This window comes from Myodes glareolus, chromosome 14 (assembly GCF_982192425.1).
Source record: "Myodes glareolus chromosome 14, mMyoGla1.1, whole genome shotgun sequence".
In the NCBI taxonomy this organism is placed as follows: Eukaryota; Metazoa; Chordata; class Mammalia; order Rodentia; family Cricetidae; genus Myodes; species Myodes glareolus.
Genome location: NC_142039.1, coordinates 38,180,489 through 38,202,102, shown reverse-complemented (window position 1 = coordinate 38,202,102; position 21,614 = coordinate 38,180,489). Strand labels below are relative to the sequence as shown.

At 43.3% G+C, this 21,614-nt stretch overlaps 1 protein-coding gene across 4 annotated transcripts in view; it reads right to left on the bottom strand.

The window, feature by feature from the left end:
• Nucleotides 1-21,614, bottom strand: part of Elmo1 (engulfment and cell motility 1) — a 516,507-nt gene that overhangs the window by 379,923 nt on the left and 114,970 nt on the right. For all 4 annotated transcript variants that reach the window (XM_085699273.2, XM_085699272.2, XM_085699275.2 and 1 more), the window contains exons 3-4: nucleotides 16,571-16,611; nucleotides 15,339-15,411 (exon numbers count right to left, since the gene is read on the bottom strand). In XM_085699273.2, coding sequence (XP_085555399.1) covers nucleotides 15,339-15,411; nucleotides 16,571-16,611 — 114 coding nt within the window. The remainder of the gene's footprint in view (nucleotides 1-15,338; nucleotides 15,412-16,570; nucleotides 16,612-21,614) is intronic.

The window sequence follows — 21,614 nt, the reverse complement described above, 5'->3', positions numbered from 1 at the left end:
GATGCCTCAGAACCAAAAATAGACAAAGAAGCATTGCATCAGTACCAGTGTGTGCCGATGGGCTTGCAAATGCATGTTTTAATGAGGCAATCAAAAGGAATAGTTAGACCCTCTTATTAACATAAAAATTCAATAACAGCAATTCAGCTGATCATTATAATAATACACCAATATTCCTCATGCAATTTTCTTTTGTGTTCTGTTGTCTGGCTCAGGGTGGAGGAACTCTGCACTCCCTCCTTGGTGTCCTGGTTTTCTAAGGCTGCCTAATAAATTACCACAAATCACAATTTCTATTGGTCAGAAGACGAGCCTGCCTAAGAGAGACCTTCCACTCAGGGACTCTGGGGCTGAAATCAATATGTGAGGTGGCATTGAACTGATCCTTATCTGGAACCTGAATCTTTGCCAGAATTCACTTCCTCTGTCTGCATAGAAAATAGATCCTATGGCCCCATTTCCCAGCCCTTAGCTCTTAGCCAGGAAGCATTCTCAGACTCTCTACACTGCAGATCTTGGCCCCTGCTGCTGCCCAGTCTCAGCATGCGGTGTGTTGTGTTCCTCCTCAGAGTCACTGAGTATCTCTCATGCTTCTCTCTCTTCTCCAGGCCCACAAGATGATCCCTCTTCTGATTAATCCACAGCCAACTGATTGCAGACCTTAATCTCCTTAGGAAAACTTTATGCGGCATGTGGCATGGTCATAGTTGTGAGATTCCTTCCTACTCATCAGTCCATTTCATACGCAAGGCAAGAGCATTACACACGGCCTTTAACAACAGAGCTGAGAATCTTGGAGTCATCTTAGAATTCCCAAGCCTCACATAAATTGGCCACCCTTCCAATGGTTATGGTAACCCTTCATAGTCACTTAAGAGTTCTCCAGATGCTTAGAAATAAAGGAATGGGTCGAACTCTGTCTCTCTCCCTCCCTCTCCCATCCCCCAAAGTATAGATAGGTAGGTAGAGAGAGAGATGCACACACATGCACACGCACTCGCACGCACGCATACACACACACACACACACACACACACACACACACACACACACACAGAGGCTGGGCTTGAACTCTTCGGCCTTTGACCTCATCTCCTCACTGCTGAGAATACAACCATATGCCACCATGCCCAGATTTTCCTCTCAAATTTGCCTCCCTAACTTCTCATCACAGCTCTCATTCTTGAAAACACATACAGGAAACCTGACACAAAATCACCCAACACTTGTAGAACATCACACAACGAGGTTTTCACCTTTCCTGGACATCTGGCGAAGTTCCACGCCAGCAAGCTTCCAACATCCTCATCTATCTCACGGTATCCAAGTGCATCAGGAACTGAAGCTAACTGACTTGGACTATTCTGTTTGAGTGAATAAATGCCTGACTTAAAATAAAAGTGATCTTCCCAGTCAAGCAAACATTTGTGGGAAGTGTGAGCCATGCACCATGAAGGAGGAAATGAAATAGTTCCTACTGACGTAGCTGAAATCCATGTGACCAGATCGCTGCCCATAAGAACATTGGCTTCCAGAACATGGAAACAACCTAGGTGCCCCTCAATAGAAGAATGGTTAAAAAAGGTGTGGAACATATATACATTAGAGTTTTACTCGGCGGTAAAAAAAACAATGACATCTTGAATTTTGCATGCAAATGGATGGAAATAGAAAACGCTTTACTGAGTGAGGTAAGCCAGACCCAAAAAGAGGAACACGGTATGTATTCACTCATAAGTGGATTCTAACCATAATTAAAGGTCTTTGAGCCTATTATTCGTGATCCTAGAGAAGCTAAATAAGAAGATGAACCTGATGAAGATTATTTAGCTATCCACCAGGAGGTAGGAAATAGACAAGAGTCCCAGGTAATCTTGGGTGCATGGGGGGGTGGGAGGGTCGATGGAGGGGGAGAGGGCTAGAGAGAAGGGAGTAGGGGAGGAACGGGGAAAGCTTGGTGGCCGGGGATGGGGGGGGGGAGGGAGGGAGGATGAATATGGGATCAGGGAAGAATATATTTCAACTAAGGGAGCCATTTTAGGGTTTACAGGAGACTTGATCATATATGGGATCCCAGGTCCAAGGAGAAATCCCCCAGATTGCTCTCTGGACAGAGGAGAGGGTGCCTGAATCGGCCGTGGCCCATGACCATACTGATGTATATTTTGCTTATCACCATAGATCCTTCGTCTGGCGAAGGACGGCTATGCAGTCGGAGGCCCACATTGGAGCACCGGATTGAGCCCCCCGAGGTCCGGAGGGGGAGCGGAAGGAGGAGGAACATGAAAGACGAAATCAGTACTGCGAGGGATGCTATCACCCACTGATACAAGGGAACGGATCTGATGAGAGTTTACCAGGGCCAGTTGGACTGGGACTGAACGAGGACGTGATCTAGCCAGATTCTCAGAATTTGGCCGGATTCTCTGACTGTGGCTGGCCCGGGGTCTTTCTGAAAAGCCATTGACTATGACACTGGGACCTGTTTCCTCTGCATATGCTGGATTTTGGGGATCCAGTCTGTTTGGACGCTCGCCTTCCTGGACCTGGAGGGAGGGGGAAGGAGCTGGAGCTTCCCACAGGGCAGGAAACCCTGACTGCCCTGGGGGACGGAGGGGAAGGAGGGGGGGAGTGGGAGGGTGTTGGGAGGGGGGGCGGAAATGGAAACTTTTATAATTTAATAAAATTTACTAAAAAAAAAAAAAAAGAACATTGGCTTCCACAGAGCTGCTGCTGGCATTACATTTAGGTGGGTCTGTTAGCGGAGCTTCAGCTGATTATTTTATTCATGTTTAAACAACTCGAAACAGTATCTTATAAGTTTCTATTTAAAAACAAAATCCTATGGTTCCTCAACAGTTTGGAGAGATCCTGCCTTCAGTTCTAATTTTGATGCTTCATAACTGCATGACCTGAAATTCTCCCAAAATCCTAGGACTTCTAAATCCTTAAATAAAATAACTCATAAAGTGCCCGGCACCTAGGGGCTTGCCAACAAATAGAGGCTACAAATGATCCTAGGTGACACAATTTCTGGGAGTTAGCATTCAACTTCCACTTACAGTTTATAAGCAGAATTAAGGACTCACCAAAATACTTTATAAACTGAATACTTGAGCAATGCTTTATGAGAGCAGAAAGAACGAACAAAATAAAGAATGGTACAGCTCAAAGGTACGAATATAAATCAGGTGTCAGCAAGAGTGAACTGGATATTTTTCATTCTTTACAAAGTTTGACAATAGAAAACATGACTCACTGTGAAACTACACTATGTTGCTAGCATTATTTCATTTAATCCTCGTTACATAATGAAACAGACACTGTGTATTAACGCACCTGCCCGTGTTGTCCTTTGACTTCTACATGATCACTATGTATGGTGCACATCCTCACACATTAAATAAATAAATGCAAAAAAAAAAGTCCTTTTTAAAAAGAAGAGGCCTGAGAATTTAGCTCAGTAGTAAACACATTGAGCACATGCTAGGCTATAAGTTCTATCTCAAGCACACTCACAAAAAGAGAGGACAACAGAGAAGGGGAGGGATGAAGAAGGAGGACAAAGAAGGAGGAGGATGAGAGAGGAGGAGGATGGAGGAGGATGAAGAAGAAAGAGAAGGAGGATAGAGGAAGATGAAGAGGCAGCAGCATCCATTGGACAGAGTAGGAAGAGGAGATTTTTTTATATACAGCTGGTAACCCCACACAATGGACAGAAGCGAAGAACTGGGACAGAGTGAAATAGGAAGGAGGTCACAGAAAAACGAAAGGCAAATTAAGTATAAGAAGAAGAATCTGAAGAGACAGAGAATATTCTAGAAAATCAGAAAATGGGAAAAGGGAAGAAATACATTGAAAGAAAATTTAGGGAACTGGAGAGAAGGCTCAGTAGAGGGAAGCAATTGTGGTGCAGACCTGATGACCCGAATTCCATCTCCCATCCCAGTGGACAGAGAGAACAGAATCCCAAAAGTTGTCTTCTGGGCTCCGCACGAATGCTATGGGATGAGTGTGCTTATACACACACAAAAATCACACACACACACACACACACTCAAGCACAACACACAAATAAAAAGATGATAAAACAATTGAACAGGAAATTATCTCTCTCCATTTATTACACAATGAAATAGAAATTTGGGGATAAGACTACAAACAAACAAACAAAAAAAAACCTTTAAAAATAAAAAAAAAAAGAAAAAAGACAAAATCTCACTAAGTAACCCTGGCTGGCCTAGAACTCCCCTGTAGACCAGGCAGTCTTGAACTCACAAAGATCTTCCTGCTTCTGCTCCCCAGTTCTGTAGCAGGTGTGCTCCAGCAAATCTTGCACAAACAATTAAACTTTTAAAGTTCACTTTATTGTCTTTCCCCCATTTCCATAAAAGAGCAAGGTGCCTTTTATGATGCTTGATAACCAAGGTTACCCTGACTTCTGTCACAGTTGGCTCAGGACCACTATGGCTCTCCTGTCAGTCACAGCACCAAGTTTAACCGTGAAAAGCAGTTACTGAAACCAAGACAGAGAGGAAAGGACCCAAGAAAACTTCCCCCAAACCTGCATTCAAATCCAAGTGCCTAATAAATGCTACTGAGAACACACAGCTCTGTTGCTTTCCCGCCTCCACAGTTAAGAAATGTCAACAGAAATCTTTTCTTCCTCAAACTTATTTACTTACTTACATTCATAGGAGTGTTTTGCCTAGGTATATGTGTGTATATCACATGTATGTCTGGTACCCAAAGAGGCCAGAAGTAGGAATTTATGTATGAATGCATACATACAACATTCTACACACATACGTAAATGTACGCAGCATATATGTATGTACTATGTATGTGTGTGTCTGTGTGTGTGTCCGTGTCCATATAAGTCTTTTGGTTGGATGTATCTCTGTATGTCACATGTATATCTGGTGTTCAAAGAGGCAAAAAGAAGGCGTCAAATCCCCTGGAATTGGAGTTACAGGTGGTTGTGAACCATCATGTGGGTGCTAGGAATGTCCCAGGTTATTTAAAAGAGCAGCAAGTGCTCTTAACCGCTGAGCCATCACTCCAGACTCAAGGACATTTCCTTGTGTGTCCATCATCTGCACAGAAACGTGGTTCACTGCCACCGTACATTTAAAGACATAAACTTTCTTACATTGTTTCTTTTTGTTCTTCCTCTCTGCTTAAGCAGTTGGAATCTATCAAAAGTATAAGCCAGTTTCTTCTTGGATAACCTCTGGAAAGATGTCTACCTGACTACTTTTCCCTGACAGAAATGTCAAGAATGGAACGAGGTTTTTCCAACAAGCTCTCTAGGATCTTTACTACACCTTCCATGGGCAAGAACAGTCTAGATGTTGGCCCTTGAGTCTGGGCAGGCCATGAGTGCTTAGACAAACAGAATACAGAAAACAGTAGTCGTGACTAACAGGATCTCTGAGGCATTGCCACAAGAAGCCACGCAGCTGCTGCTTTACTCTGCAAAACAGTCACTGTCTAATATAGCTGTCCCTGAGACCACTGCCGCCATGCCAGGAGAAATCCCAAACCACATAGGAATGTCACAGGGTGCTAGGGAGCAGAGATCTCCTTTACCATCCCCTCTGAGCCCAGTCATTTGAGTCATCACAGCCTAGGACCTAGGCATGAGCAAATGCACATTCTATACAATTCTAGCATATGGTTTCCAACCTGTGGCCCCAGATGCCAAATAATGAAATGTCATTGGCTGCGCTTTGTCACATCCAACTTCCTGTCCAGGAATTGAGCATAACCTAGCACTACAACCAGGAATGAGTTATTATTTTGTTACTAGTTGCATAGGGTTTGGGGGGGGTGACTGCAAAAGATAACTAGAACAACAGAAATCAGGGGGGATAAAGGATATTATACAGTAATTATTATATCTTAACTGACCATGGTGCAAAGAAGAGAAACCTAGAGGTCCATATACCACTGCTGTAACCCTGCAGGCACATCCTCTGCTCTTCCGACGGGCTCCTGACCTAACTCTGCCTTTCTCCCTTTCCTCCCTTCCTATATGCTCCTGTCCATGCCTGTCTCTTACACCTGACCTCGGGTTACTGGCTTATGACAGTCACAGATAACCATTCTTCTATGAATTTTCTATTGAGCAGAGTTCTAGACACTGGGATATCACAAGGTGAGGGCATCTAGCTTGGGTTTTGATCTTGGAGGGCAGAGAATAATGAATGGTTTTCCTACTGTTAGACATAACCATTAGTAATCGTAAGTTCCCTTTGGCAGGCTCTAGCAAATGCTTTAAAAATGTAAAGCAAGGTATAAAAATACACTAAAAAAAATCAAAAAGGTCATTTTAAACAACAAAATGTTGTGTTTTTAATTTCCTACACACACACACACACACACACACACACACACACCAAAAACAAAACAAAATCACTCATATACACACATGCAAACGCACTGGGCTTCCATCCCCACACTAAAGAAGAAAATCTAATAGGTACTTAAAAATAAATTTATGTCCCTAGCATAAAAACATAAGCAGGATTTTCTTAGAAGCTTTGCGATATGACTCTGGCTTTTGAACATGTGATAATAGACACACGGCCATGCATAGAACTGATTGCTTCGCTAATGAGTTTATGTGTCTCATTTTTGCCTGTTTGGGTTTAAGAAGTATACGTTGGAGTCTCCAGGGTCATTTGCGGTCAGAGAGAAGCCTGTCTTTCGAGGAAAGCAGTGAGGCATTCTACCTTTGGAGAAAGTCCACGGGTCCCTCACTCTGCATCTGAACACTACACAGTTAAATGTTTCTGCAACTGAGTCGATCTGTTCATTGGTTTAACAGCCAAACTGGAGAACATGGAATCATCAGGACCTCTGGCATTTTATCTTGGCCTGTAATTCTAGAAGCAGCCATATCTTACCAAGCACAAGCCACAGAGCCCAGGCAAACAAGGTTTCCATCTATGGAATCATCCTGTTAAAGCCCATATCCACGAGTCAGTGGTGAGCTTAAATAACATGTCACAAAACCCACTGCTATCTGAGCAATGCTGATGGCATCATTGCCCTGCTTGCTCACGCCCCCCCCACCCCATTTATGGGATTCAACTTAGACTGTCTTTTTTCTTCATCTCCAAGTTTATGCTTTTCCAGGGCCCCACTAAAGGAAAAACACTTGAGTAATTCAAAATGAGAGCTGCCATCCAATTCTCAAACTGTAATTACAAAGCTCCAAAACCACCCCAAAAAAATGTTTTTAGAGACTTCAGAATGTTTACTGCAAATTTAGTTTGAGTCACTAAGAGCTAAGGCACCAGAATATAGGCGGGGTGCCACTGACAGCAAAGGCGGTAGCTGGCTGAGGACTAGTGCCAGGCCTGCGTAGTCAGGACAATCTGAGAGAGAGACTGAGATTTTCTGTCACGCCTGATGGATTCAGAAAGGGCGGAGGGAGCCCAACAGCCGTAGTTTTATTCTACTGCAGCTATCTTTCCAGAACCAAGTAGCAGACATACATTCTGTAACTAGCATTTCACCCTTGACTGAACCTCTGCCTTTGATCTTCAACTATTGAACCAGGAAAAAATCCAATATGCTCTTAAAGTAAATATTAATACTAACAATCTTTGGGACTTCCAATTAGAGAAACTCCAAGTGTAGGGGGTTGGGAGTAGCAATTCTTGGCTTATGGTTCGCATGTTGCAAACAGCTTACAAGAAGACCTATTTCCAACTGCTTTTTCTGGAGCTGCTCCGACCTCCATTCCTAGTAGCTGACTCCCATAAACAGTGGTGTCCAAAGGTTCCAGCTGTCGGAAAATGTGTCACATGTGACATGCCCTTTATTGAATGAAAAATAGAATGTGGCATGGGGGAAGGGTGTCAGCAATACTTTAAATCAGGGTCGATGCCTTCCTTTCTGGAAACTTCAGTATGCATAGAAGCTGATGAGTCTCTTGGATGTTCTGTATCCTCAGATTCATAGTCTGTGCTTCCATCCACCAGATGCACAGCATCATGCTAGGTAGATCGTCACTAGTTAGAAGTGCCAGTGTCTTCACTGTGGGCTGTCGGACAAATCTTAGTTCTGCCTTTAAGTCTGAGAGCTGCTGTTTTAGAAGACAGAGATACCCTGCATAAGAATGTCATGGATTTGCTAAAACGATAAAGCATGGCAGAAAAACTACTGCATTGTTCACTTACAGAGGTCATCTGAATGAGAACGGCCCCCACAGGCTTCTACGTGTGAATGCTTGGCCCCCAGTTGGTAGAACCCTTTTGAAAGAATTAGGAAATGTGGCCATGTTGGAGGGTGTGTCACTGAGGTTGGGCTTTGAAGTTTGAATAGCCCAAGCCATTATGCACATGTTCTCTGCCTCTGTCTCTGTCCTTTCCTCCCTCCCTGTCTTTCTCCCTGGTGCCTCTAGATGAGATGCAGGTTCTCAGTCACTGCCCCAATACTATGCCTACCTACCAGCTGCCAGTTTCCCTACCATGATGGTCAAGGACTCATCCTCTGAAACCGTGAGCCCCAAATAAATTATTTTTCTCCTTACGTTGTCTTCATCATAGTGTTTTGTCACAGCAGGAGAGAAATGACTAAGACAGTTGTATTTAAGGGTGTGTGAACTACAGCTCCATAGGAACAACAGAGAACAAGAGCCAAAGAACCGCATCCCACAGGACAGTGTTTTAGTAAGACACAGAATTACAATGGCTCAATTATAAGCCTATATAATTCAAATTATTTCCATAATAATCTTTTCTAACACAAGGTCTTTCAATCATCAGGTGATATCAACTAATCTATCTCAAGACAGAAACTTGAATGGGGACAAACACTGTGTTTTAATTATCTCACTCAATCCAACACACACTGAGCTGTCAAATCTAAAAAAAAAAAGTCCTCTTTTTTTATATCCTGAATACTAATCTATGGGAAAATGCTGCATATATTTTTTTTCCTAATCTAACTTAGAAAATACATGTATTTGAAATTAGGAACACCTGTATCCAAAGTAATTTCTATAAAGTAAATTGAAGTGGTACGTTAGTCAGGTAAGTACTGACATTTGATCTGGCTGAGAAAATAAACTTATTAAGAAGACATCATTTGAAATGAGTAAAGAGCACTTTGATTCGAGTATAAAGTCTCATTATAAACATTAGTAAGCTGCCAAGGAGGTGATAAGCAATAAGCTTTATGAAGGCAGATATTTCTTCCTTATTTTTTTTAAAAAATCAGAGTCTCACTATGTATCCCTAGCTAGTCTGGAGTTCTCCATGGAGACCAGGCCTACTTCAAACTCAAAGATCCACCTGCCTTTGTGCCCTGAGTGCTGGGGGTAAAGGTGTGCGCCACCGCACCCTGATGAAAGCAGGGAGCTCCTCTCTGGTCCCGTTTTATCCTTGGATTCAAGAACAGAAGCCAGCATTTGTGTCAGTCTCTCTGTGGATTTCAAGCCAACCTTGAATGCTTTTCCCATCCACAATGAACTGGGCTTTCTCATAGTTTCTACCATAGACTGACTGATGCTCCCAACAAAATCAATCAGAGTAATAACAGCCCAGGTACGTGTGGCCAAGTCCAGCTGAAAATTACCTCAGGGCTTTCGTTTCGTTTTAGAATAAAGCTACAGGTCTTAAAACACCATTTTAAAAGGCCTGAACAGTTGTGGCTTATGCAAAGCTGCTCAGCCATAATTAGCCCACCTCAGTCTGGACTCTTTCTTCCTGATCTTTGCAGGTCAATAATCTGGGTTTTTTGGTGTGGTTTTATTATTTGATTGGGTTTGCCTTTGTTTACCTGAGACAGGATCTCACTATGCAGATCAGGCTGGACTCAAAGGCTATTCTGATGATAGCCTCCCAAGCTCTGAGAGTTCACACTCAGCTACTAACGGGCATCATTTTACTGCTGTCTGCATCTCCACCCTCTGTTTTCTTTAGACCTTCGCCTAAAGGTCACTTCCTGAAGACTTTATTTCCTCTGCGGCACTTACTGTCAATGTAAGCAAATGATATAGGTGAGTATCTGCCTGTGAGAATCAGGAAGGCTGGGCCTGTGGATCTGGACCCAAAGCTTAGCCCAGCACCTGACACACGCTGGACACCTGGCACATCTCTTTTATTAAATGTATTCATGTGTGTCTTTTTCCTCCCGGCACGGCCATTTCATTCTGGCCATGGCAGATATGAGCAGGGAGCCTGAGGCAAGCAGCTTGGCGACAAGACACCATTGCTTGACAAAGGCTGAGAACAAATATGCAAGGAGCTAACATGGCCTCTGTCAGCACTGTTAACACATGTCTGCTTGGGTCACAACACAAGCACAGAGTTCAGCAGCATATCATGCTTGGCGGAAGATACACGGGTCTGGAGGGTCAGAAGGGGAGGAGAGACCAAGAAGAGAAATGCCTAGGTTAGGAAGCCCACAAGAGCTGAAGGTGAGGTTCAGGAGTCTTTCTCTTCACTCCCATGTGCTAAGAGCTAGGCCAACTAAGGTGTAATGTTTGCTGAGGAAGCAGCAGTGATTCCTTATCAAAAGAATCCTGACTCTTGGGGCTGGTGAGATGGCTCAGAGGTTAAGAGCACTACCTGTTCTTCCAAAGGTCCTGAGTTCAATTCCCAGCAACCACATGGTGGCTTACAACCGTCTGTAATGAGGTCTGGTGCCCTCTTCTGGCCTTCAGGCATACATGCAGACAGAATATTGTATACATAATAAATAAATAAATATTTAAAAAAAAAAAAAAGAATCCTGACTCTTACAGCAGAACCTCGCTGGCCTAGGAAACTTACAACCAGCCTGGACATGGGCTTGCTCAATTCGAAATGTCTGTCTTTGAGAAGGTTCTTCACCTGTCTGTCAGTCACAAAGATCAGTACACAGAGGTTTCAGTCAGGGGCGGGGTTGACTGGCCTCCACAGGTCTGACAAGGATGAAACTGAGGCAAAAAAAAAAAAAAAAAACCTGAGTTGGAAATTAGTACGGGAAGCTTGGCTCTCCATTGCGCTCACTGAATCCCACACCGGCTTTCCTCTCTGCTTGTCACGGAACTTGGGTGCGTTCCAGATACTGATGTTTTACTCTGATGACGTGTGAAAAGTGTGAAAACAGAATCTGCACAATATCCTCTTAGGACAGGATGCCCCATCCCGAGGCCACTCAGTGCTGTCTGTTAGGAATTCTGGAACACAGGCTGAGAAACCGGAGCACCGAAACAACCATACTTCCTCCAGAGGCTCCATGGCAGCTTTGCACAAAGCACCGGCATGAAGCTCATCACATCCCTGCAATGACTACATATACTGTATTATGCTGACGAATCTCTCTACTTCATACATAATTGAGTGGGTCTTGACAGAGAGAAGCCAAATACCATTTTACAAATATGGCACAACCTCAGTTACCCAAAAGTACATCCCTCACCATGTTTCCTCCACCCCTTTCTTCATACTTAAAGAGAACAAGGCAATTTTCTCATTTCCCTTAAAAAGAAAGGATGTCATTAGTACAATCACAGTACTTATCCCCGAGAGCCACATAATCTATAGCAAAGGCAGGTAAAAGGGTTTATAACTCTTTAGTGAGTTCATGGAAGTTACACCCGATGGAAATTCCCACAATGCACGAGGATAAGTAAGTCACACACTGACACTGCTAACGGTAGTGCTGTTGTCCTGTGACTCTTGGGGTAATCTGGATGGAGATGTCAGCAAAGAAAGGGTATTCCTCCACACATAAATGCCCAGGGAGCAGAGAGATTCCCACAGCTCTGGGAGCAGGGCTTCCTGGGCCAGGCTGGGCTTGGTCACCTCTGCTGTGTCTGGTCTAAACCAACCGTCTTATGACTTCCCTTGGTCTCATTTCTCCACTCAAATGAAGATGCTTAGTTCATGAGACTGTGATGAAGGTGATGGATAAAAAAAGTTGAGCCCTCTCTCACTGCCATTTTTACGCAAAAGAGAACTTTGACTGAAACACAGCCACATATGTGTGCACGCACACGCACATACATATGCGTGCTCTCTCTCTCTCTCTCTCTCTCTCTCTCTCTCTCACACACACACACACACACACAAACTCATGAACATACGCACCATTCATCTATCCTGCAATTTATGTTTCTGAGCCAGAATTTGAACTAGAAAATAGATATTTTTTAACCTCCCCTACACTTTTCATAATATACTTCTACAAAATGCTCCTTAACGTGACATTGTCCCCATGCAAATGAGAACTATTTTAGAGAATGGGTTCAGATAACATGAAAAAAGTAGGTGGAAGAGGGAATCCCTTATTGAAATTCAAACATCCCTCAATCCCCTCATGTGTTGCCATGATGGGCCAGCGCTGGAGAATATTTTCCCTTTTACATTACAGGTGATTTTTGTCAGGGAGAGGACAACCATTTCATAGCAAGTGAAAGTCAGAAACTAATGGCATCTACAAGTTTCAAAAATTAGTCACTGGTAACCATGGCGACGCAGATATTACCTAACAACTCACCGGGCTGTAAGTAACAAGAGGATGTTAACGATGCTATTTTAAGAATGGAAAAAAAAGGTCCCTATTTTCAGAGAGAAGCAATTTGCAAGAACCGAGATGCAGACTGAGAGTAACCCAGGTTTGACCCCCAAGGGGTCAAGATACACTGTGGTGTCCTGCGCTGCGCATAGCCAGCTCTGTGCTTGCACAAGCACGCACAGCTGGATGGCAAGAGTGGTGACATGCTATTTACAAACCAAGGACGAGGACTGGGAGGAAGAGTTTTCTCACTCTCTAAACTCTTCATAAAAGGCTAATCTCTGCGACTGCGGCTGAAGAACTGATGGCAGACACGCAGGCAGTTCCTCTGAAACCCAACAGTAAGAATCTCTTAGGCAAACAAGATCCCCCTCCAAAAATGATTACAATGCCTCAAAAATACTGAGTGTCCCCCTATTCTTAGCAGTTTGGGTTTTCTGAGCGTATATGAATTTCAGCTCAAAAATAAAAAAGATGACACAATGCTATATGACGGTATAGATAGTAATTTTTAAAATCACTCTAAGAAATGGCAGTGCAAACATATACTCCTCAGTCTAACATTGTAACCACTTTGGATCAGAGCGCACCATGTTCAACAGGTTTTAGGTCCAGCTCTTTAGAAAAGAGACCTGTCTGCCCTTGAAGCACAAGGGCTCTCTCTTCTTTGGGAAATCTTTGTCCATACTACAGTAGCATTTCCTGCAGAGCTCCTTAAACGGAAACATCCAGAACCTCTCCAAAGCTCACCCGTTCAGTGTCTGATGTTGGGATTTGAAAACCTGCCCTTGTGAAAAGTTTCCTTTCTCCCTGAAAGGATTATGCTCAGGGTTTTTCCTTGATTAAGCGGTACGACAGCCACTGGTTGACACAAGTCAACATTCATTAGTCAAAGACAGGGCCATTTGTGAATAAGCTTATCAAAACACGGGTTGAAGAATCAGTTCAATCTACATTTTCACTATGCAGGTATATGAGGAAAATATTTCACAAAAACACAGGATATACACTCTGAATGACTCTATTGTATTCTCATGTTTAAGGCTTTGCAACCATATGGATCAGTTTCACTGCCCATGGCCGATGAATGAAACCACAGTGATAAAACGTAACTTCCAACATTTAACTTTCTTTTGTTTATATCCTCTTTATCTCACAGAGAATAGTGTGTAAATTATATAGATGCAGCAACAGTAAAACATATTGAGAAAAATTTAATGAAAAACTAAGTTTTTATGGATCGAATTAAAGAAATCAAAGGTGTACTTAAAACCACCACCAACACCTTCCAGGAAATCTAGTCCAACTACTAATTTTCCACCTGCAGCCGGCAATAGGAAAAGAAAACCTGGTCACTCTTGAAAGTCCCCAGAGTCCTTCCCAGAGTCCTTCTGGGAAGAAAAGGTAATTTGCAAAGGCATTTCCAGGTATCTAACTACACCAGTCCTGAAAACCAAAGGCCCCGCCGCCTGCAGGGACAGCCGGTGAGATCCAAACAGGATACTGCACTGTTTTCACCTCCCACCAGCTGATTCATGAGGGAATCCTAAGGTCACCCCAGAGACTGCTGACTGGGACAAATGAGGTCCATTATATTTTAGAACCTGGGGTCACCCAATTTTCCCTTTTCAAGGGCACCGTGTACTCATTGGTTCCAGCTCCAGCCAGGGGACCAGATGGGAAGATGACCAGTCTCTTCCCTCCTTCGCCATCAACCCCACAAGACATCCATCCATGAGGATGCTCGGTTCCTTTATACCTCAGCATGTGCTCAAGAAACTGTTTCAGAAACTTCCAAAGATGAAATTCCAGACGAACAAAGATCTTAAGCTCCTTCTTAACTTTAGAGTCCTGTATTGATCTAACCACTTGACTCCAGTGATTGTTTTTATCTATTAACCAGATAAAGTCAATATTCTTATACTGGAGTTTTATCTTGAGAAAAAATTAGCAAACATAAGTGATTTGCTTACTTCAGCTTCTGGTACACAACAGGAGATCAGTCATTGCTAATTTCTCCTTCCCATACCAAAGAACTTGTTTTCTTTCTTTCAGGGTCCTTCATAATCCTCCCGTATCTCTATATCTAACCAAACTTATTAAACAGAGCTCAAATCACGCATGAAGAAAGCAGGCTCCCAAGAGCCACGAAACAGTGAGCGTCCAGTCCACACAACGCCACATTTCACATGACTGTTTTTGTAATTGTCGTAAGTACTTTCAACAAAAACAAAACAATGGAGAAAGAGAAATAAAACCCCGAAAAAAAGAGAAGTAAAAGGTAGCTAAAGTATTTGCTGTAGAAGTGGGGTGGATCAGCAGGTAAAGGCAATTGTCACCAAGCCTTACCACTTGAGCTTGGTTCCTGAAAGCTGGCCTCTGACCTCCACACCCTCACTCCCCAACAAATAAATACAATTTAAAATAATTAAAGAAAGCAAATGTGGTTTGTTAAACAAAACTAAGAAACCTACTAGAACTTCACTCTTTTTTTAATTTTTTTTATTTTTTATTTTTTTTTTAAAGATAGGCTCTCTCTATATAGCCCTGACTGTTCTGGAACTCTTTATGTAGACAAGGCTGGTCTCAAACTCACAGAGATTCACGTACCTCTGTCTCCCAAGTGCTAGGACAAATGGACTCCACTCTCGAATGTGTTACACTATGTTTTTAATACTAAAGTAGCAGTTTTTGCTTAGCAGATCCTATTGTCACAGAGGGTAGGGGCATAAAATTTTGACCAGCCCTAAGCAGAAGAAATAGTAGTGATTGACTTCCCTTCAGTACGGGTGCCCAGATTATACAATACAGGTGCCTACCTTCTCCGTGATGTAGAAGTTTGAGCTGTCAGCATGCTGCAGAGCAAAATATTCATGGTTGGCAAGAGACCACCTTTAAAAACACAAGTATAAATAATCAGAAACATGAAAGTGGCAATTTCTGGTTTGGCAGTTTTTATAGGACTGAGATGAATTAAACTCTTCAGAATTAGAATTGGCAGAACAGTACTTTTTGCAAGGCAGTAAGTTCCCAAGACAAAATGGTGTGGCCCACCCTCACTACACAGGCCCCAGCATTGGCTCATCCTCACTACCCAGGCCCTAGCATTGGTCCACCCTCATTACCCAGGCCCCCAGCATTGGCTCACCCTCACTACCCAGGCCCCCAGCATTGGCTCACCCTCACTACTCAGGCCCCCAGCATTGGCTCTCACTCACTACCCAGGCCCCCAACATTGGCTCACCCTTACTACCCAGGCCCCAGTCATCTCACAGGTGATTGCCTAGGTCTAGTCCTACTCTTTGCATTTCATCTCTAACACACTAACACAGTGTGGGGAGGGGGAGCAAGGCAACATTCTTCACTCTTTTAAGACTGCAACAGAGAGAGAGAAAAATAAAGGAAGTAAACACAGTTTACATTTTAGGCAATTAACACTCTTCGGCAGTCTCAGAATCCAAACTCTCATTTGGCATAGCCGTCACCTATTGGACCACTTCAATTAAGTATTTCAGGTCTTACACGTTTTATAGGGAATATTCTAGATTACCAGCTCTGCTGTGCCAGTCAACACATCGCACAGAACTTTCAAATGTGTTCTCCTCGTGGATTGTCAGTTCACGCAGAGAAGTAGGAAAGCCCCACGGCATGTGAGGTTCGGCATCTTCTCTTACACACGAGTGGTTTCAGTTTTCTTCAGATGGAGTGTGTACTTAACCCCAAGAACCTTTAGATTGCTCCCTACTGGGAAGGCCAAAGAGCACGACTCGCCAAAATAAACAAAGGCAAGCCTACGAGCAGAGCACCCAGCTCCTTCACAGTCGGTTCTTGGAGGAAGAATGGTTCAGACTAGTAGAATGGGGTGCAGCCTGCACACAGGAACTGTGGGTGACTCTGGGCAGACTGAGTGGTGAGTTAGGAACATATGTATGACTAGCACTTATTTATAATGCTGGCTGTGAATAATGTTCGCTACTCCGCTGCAAGCATTTTATTTCCCTAGTCTACACAGACAAGAAGGCCTCAGTCGAGCGCCCCCAGTGACACTTACCCATCACAGACTTCCTTTATTATTGCAGACAGTGGTTTTTTCTGGGAGGGGAAAAAAAGGAAATACGGTCAGTTTCATTTCAACATTTTAAACAAACAAAAAAAAAGCTACTAATAAAAAAAGTTTAAGTGAGAAAAATTTACATTTGCTGCTCGTAGCCACCAATGGGTCTCTTACTTTTCTCGGGGTAACAAACCACGAGGTGCCCCATGAAATTTAACTGTTCATTACCACTCTGGTCCTTGTTTCTATACTGAGAATTATCATTGTATTTAAGTTAGTCTTATTAAAATTAAATGGGAGCCTGTAAGGTTAAGCTGTACATGAATCAGGTATGCAGCTTTTTGGTCTTATGCAAACAAGTTTTAATTCATGATCTTTTAAGATGTATTTTATCTTTTATTTATATGTGTGGGGGGGCAGGTTCACGTGCACACAGAGGTGACTGTAGCCCCCTGGAACTGGAGTTACAAGTGGTTAGGAGCCACCTAATGTGAGTGTTGGGGAACTTGGGTGCTCTCGAAGAACAATCGGAAATTTTAATTATTGACCCGTCTCTCCCACCACTGATCCATGACAATTTTATGAGAGCATGTGGCAAATGGGATTTGGGAGATAGAGCATTGTTCTTGCAGGTATGTAGACTTTTCACCCAACTGTGGCCCCAGTCAATGCCCCCAGAGAAATGCGATTATGACACCATGTGCCGCTGCGTCAACTGGCGGCCGACCACAGCTGTGCTGTTGCTCTAACTGCCACAGCTGTGCTCTGCCTGCCCCCACGCAGAAGGAATGCACTGAGGAGAGACAAGCAGCCACTAGCTGTCAGCAAGGGAAGAGGGATGAGAGGAGGGTGTCAACCAGAATAAACCCCAGACAAGGAACGGATACCGGGAAGAGAGGACACAAATCCCAACCCACAGCTCTGGGCTGGAAAGGCACCCATGAAAAAAGAGCTCCTGCCCCTCTGAAGAGCGAGCGGTGTGGTACCCAGAAATTCTGACTCAGACTGGCAAGCTGAGGCACTGGCAGCCTACTGTGCCTGCCGTGTAAGCTGCTGTTAGCTTAATCTTCTAAACATCGCTAACTGATCTGTAAATGAGGAGAGCTGCTACCCAACCTAAAGGCTGTTATGAAAATTAAATGATTATAGCTAAATAGGAATTACGCTAAAAGAGTAAAGAGTTCTGAATGGTTAGGTTCCTTGCCCTCCAGTGTTGCTGACAAAGCTCATCCTTGGCCTTGAGCAAAGGCTCCCTGTCTACAAGGGAGCTGGAAGGGTTGCTCCCGTGGTCCTCCACAGGCGTCAGTAGGCCCTGTAGGACTGAGCTGACGGGCAGGACTTCAGAAGAACTCCACCACCACATTCTCCTCCATGAACACAAAGCGATGTCTGTCTCTGCCTGCCGCTGTGCACATAGTAGGTGGGGAAATGGAACCAGCTGGCTTTTTTCTTTAAGTTTTTCTTTTGTTTAATTACTTAGATACATATGAATAGACATGGTATCTGCATACTTGTTTGGGCTACAGCATGACATTTCAATACATGCTGCACAGCGTGTAGAAACTGGCTCAGGGTAAATACATACATAGATAGGTACATACATACATACATACATACATATTTCCCTAGCACACATCATTTCTTTGTATTGGGAACACTCAAAATCATTTTTACTAGCTGTTTCAAATTTGTCAAGCAATTCTTTTTTAACAGAACTATCCCACTGTCCTTCAAAACATTATAGGTTATTATTATGTTTCCTGGGCTAGAGAATGGCTTACTGGTACATCATCACATACTTGGGATGGGTGAGGCTCTGGGTTCGACACCGAGCACCACACTAGAATTGGCCTCTCCTATTCAGCCGCACCCCTGTCCCCACTAACCATCCTCTCTCCGTACTGTGTACATACCCTATTCTAGGCTTCAGCAAACACTATTTAATTCTCAACTTGAGATTATTTTAACATTCTCATAGTACTTAAAATTTTATTTGGCTTTTCAAGTCTAACTTTTTTTTCAGTTAGCATTATGTCCAGGGGAAACAAGAATTCTTGAGAAACGCCCAGAATCTGGTATTTTCGACATCCTGAGTTGATTGCTTTTTAGAGTAAGGAAGAAATCTTGACTTGGGTCTAAAGTTCAGTTACATGCTGTACAAGCCCTCGCCCTCTGCCAGGCCTGTCCACTGACTGTGTCTGTGAACTGGAAAGCAAATGTGTTCTTAGAACCAAATGGCAAGAAACTTTATGAACAAAATTTTCAAGGATACAAGCCTCTAGTACCAGGATTCTGGAGACAGAAGCAAGAGGATCTCAAATTCAAGCTCAACTTGTGTTATACGGTAAGACTATCTCAAAAAATGAAACAAAGAATATCAAACAAACAGAAAAGCCCTTCAAGTAAGATAACAACTTCGTATTTCCAGTTGGTAGACCCCTTCAGAGTATGAGGACGTAAGAAGGATTCTAGCAGAGAGTCCCAGGGCCCCAAACCTTACTCCTTGTGCCCTCAAAGACAAGACCTAAATTACAAGACCAGGCTTCCGTCTTAAATCATACTAGAGAGGGAGATCAAGCCAAAAGGGCATGGTTGCTGCAATAGGACAAGATTTCCAAAGCCACTGTTCTGAATCAAGCCAAACCTCTAAATCTAGGACTCAGACAATGACTTGGGTTTTAATGCACATCAGATTCATAGACACAGAAGCCAGTTTAAAAAGACTCTGGGATACTATTATATCTGGAACATTCTGAAGGTGGATATGTGAAAAGAATAAAGACCTTAAAGTCAAAAAAAGCTTGCAAACTCAATACAGAAAGATGAAACAAAAACTTCTCACCGACAGAGCAAGAGGAACAATGGTGAGTCGAACATTCAAAATTCATCTCAACCAATTAAAATGCCTGTTACATAAGGATGGGACAGGATCTATGGCCCACTTTATGACCCTTCCCCTATCTGCTCTAACCAAACAGCAGACAGCAGTTCACACCTCCCTTTTCCTGTCAGCCTGAGCTGACACTGTTGCTCTAGGAAATCATTAGCTCCCTCTTTTTCAGGTCAATCAAACCTGATAACCCGCTGTAGTGTATGCGCTGCTGATAGCCAAAACAATACATCACCCTAATCACCTCCTTCCTCTCCTCTTTTTCCTCCTCAGAACTCCTCCTCTTCAGAACTCCTGCCTTTTCAACCCAATTCGATCCTTAGATGAAGCCTTCAACAGCACCTGCCACCATGGCATCCTGAACTCTGCTTCTCCAGAACAAGAAGCTTCTGTAACATCAACCCTTAATTAGGAACTGCCTCCATAAAATTACAGCCGGCTCAGACTTATTGTCTATGAATTCCTACACTCTGGGTACTTCTTTTGGCAGGTCTTCCAGGCACGTTTGTGAGAACTTGTTCTGCTTTCGCCTTTTTCTATTCTCCTCCGTGACACAAACATTTACAAGACAGCACATCCTATGATGTCACTGACATCACCACAGCCCTCTTCTCTTTCCGAGTTGTACCCACCACCTTTGTTCCGGGGTGTAATTCCCAGGTGCCTGCAAATAAAATCTCTACATCTATAGTCTTATTGTCTAATCACCATATCAACTTAAACAAAATTCAAATTTTCCCCTCAAGTTTTACTCATGTGTAACATCTTCCATGGATGTTCAGTGACCATTGTTATCTATGAAGTATATAAATCCCTAAGTTTGACATGCAAGGCCTTCCACAGTCTGTTGCCAAGAAAGCCTTCTCTATCCTATACAAATGACCTCTGCTTCTAAACACTGTGGATGATTAAAATAAATGTGCTAAATCCACATTTTTACTGTCATGTGCTCTGCTGAAAATGCCCCCTTTCTCTTTTAACAACTGAAATCTTACAAATTACTTATCATCCATATCAAAGCCGTCTTCTCCAAGTACACGTCCCTGATTTTGCCAGAAAGACATAATTATTCTTTCTCTTTACCTGGAACAAAAATGACTCACTCCTGAGCACTTTGCATATTGTCTTTTCTTCTTGTCTCCTGAAAACGGGGCATCATAGTTCATCCGTGACTTCTACCATTCTTCCACCCTCAGGGTAAGTATCACCGTATGTAGGTGCCAGGAAAGAGACTCAACATTTAGATTAACTGGAAATCCATAAATTAACTGGTCCTGAAAACCAACATGTTCATAGAGCATTTGCCTGCTTAAACTGTATCCTGGGTTCACGTCTAAACCCACTAGTCAAATAATCAAGATAAAAGAACGTATAAGTAAGAAACAAACTTTTGTAAAAAAGAGACAGGGATAATGGGCAGGTTTCCCACTTTTCACAACATACTCCACTACTGGGTGGCTCGTAGCAGCTGTTGGATGTAAGCTCCCAGATATACAAAAGCTATTGCTACTCAGTACAGATTCGGTCTCGGGGCGGGGGGGGGGGGGGGGGGGATGCAATGAACGGCCTGGAGCCAGACAGCTGATGAGAAGAACTCTGTGGATGATAAAAGAGATGCAGACCACAGGCCAGCACCATCAGTAAGGAGTACCCAAAAGACAAGACAAGCTCCGCTCAAGTCAGACTAAGACACCAAACTGGAAAGTCCAGGGCTGGCATCATAGCTTTCTCATTGCCTGTATAAGCCTTTGAGTTAGGCATCAGTTGGCTTACTGGCCCGTGAGTTCTACGCCGATCATCATCTTTGCCAATGGTCTAGCTAGATAACACTTGTTTAAGATGTTCTACGAGCTGTCACTGTCTTTGTCCAGTTCTTCAAGATTGGGAGAAGAGCAACCTGAACAACACATTCAGCCATAGCTTTCTAAGATTTGCGGCATACTTCTCCTTTCACTCGGCGTCCTGGTTCCCTTCCTGCTGCTCTGATAAAACACTATAACCAAAGTCAACTGGAGGAGGAAAGGGCTTTCAGCTCACACTTTCAGCTCTCGGTCCATCGCTGGTGGAAGTCAGAACAAGAACTCAAGAAAGGAACCCGGAGGCAGGAACCGTGAAGGAATGCTGCTTGCTGGCTTGTTCCCATGCCCATGA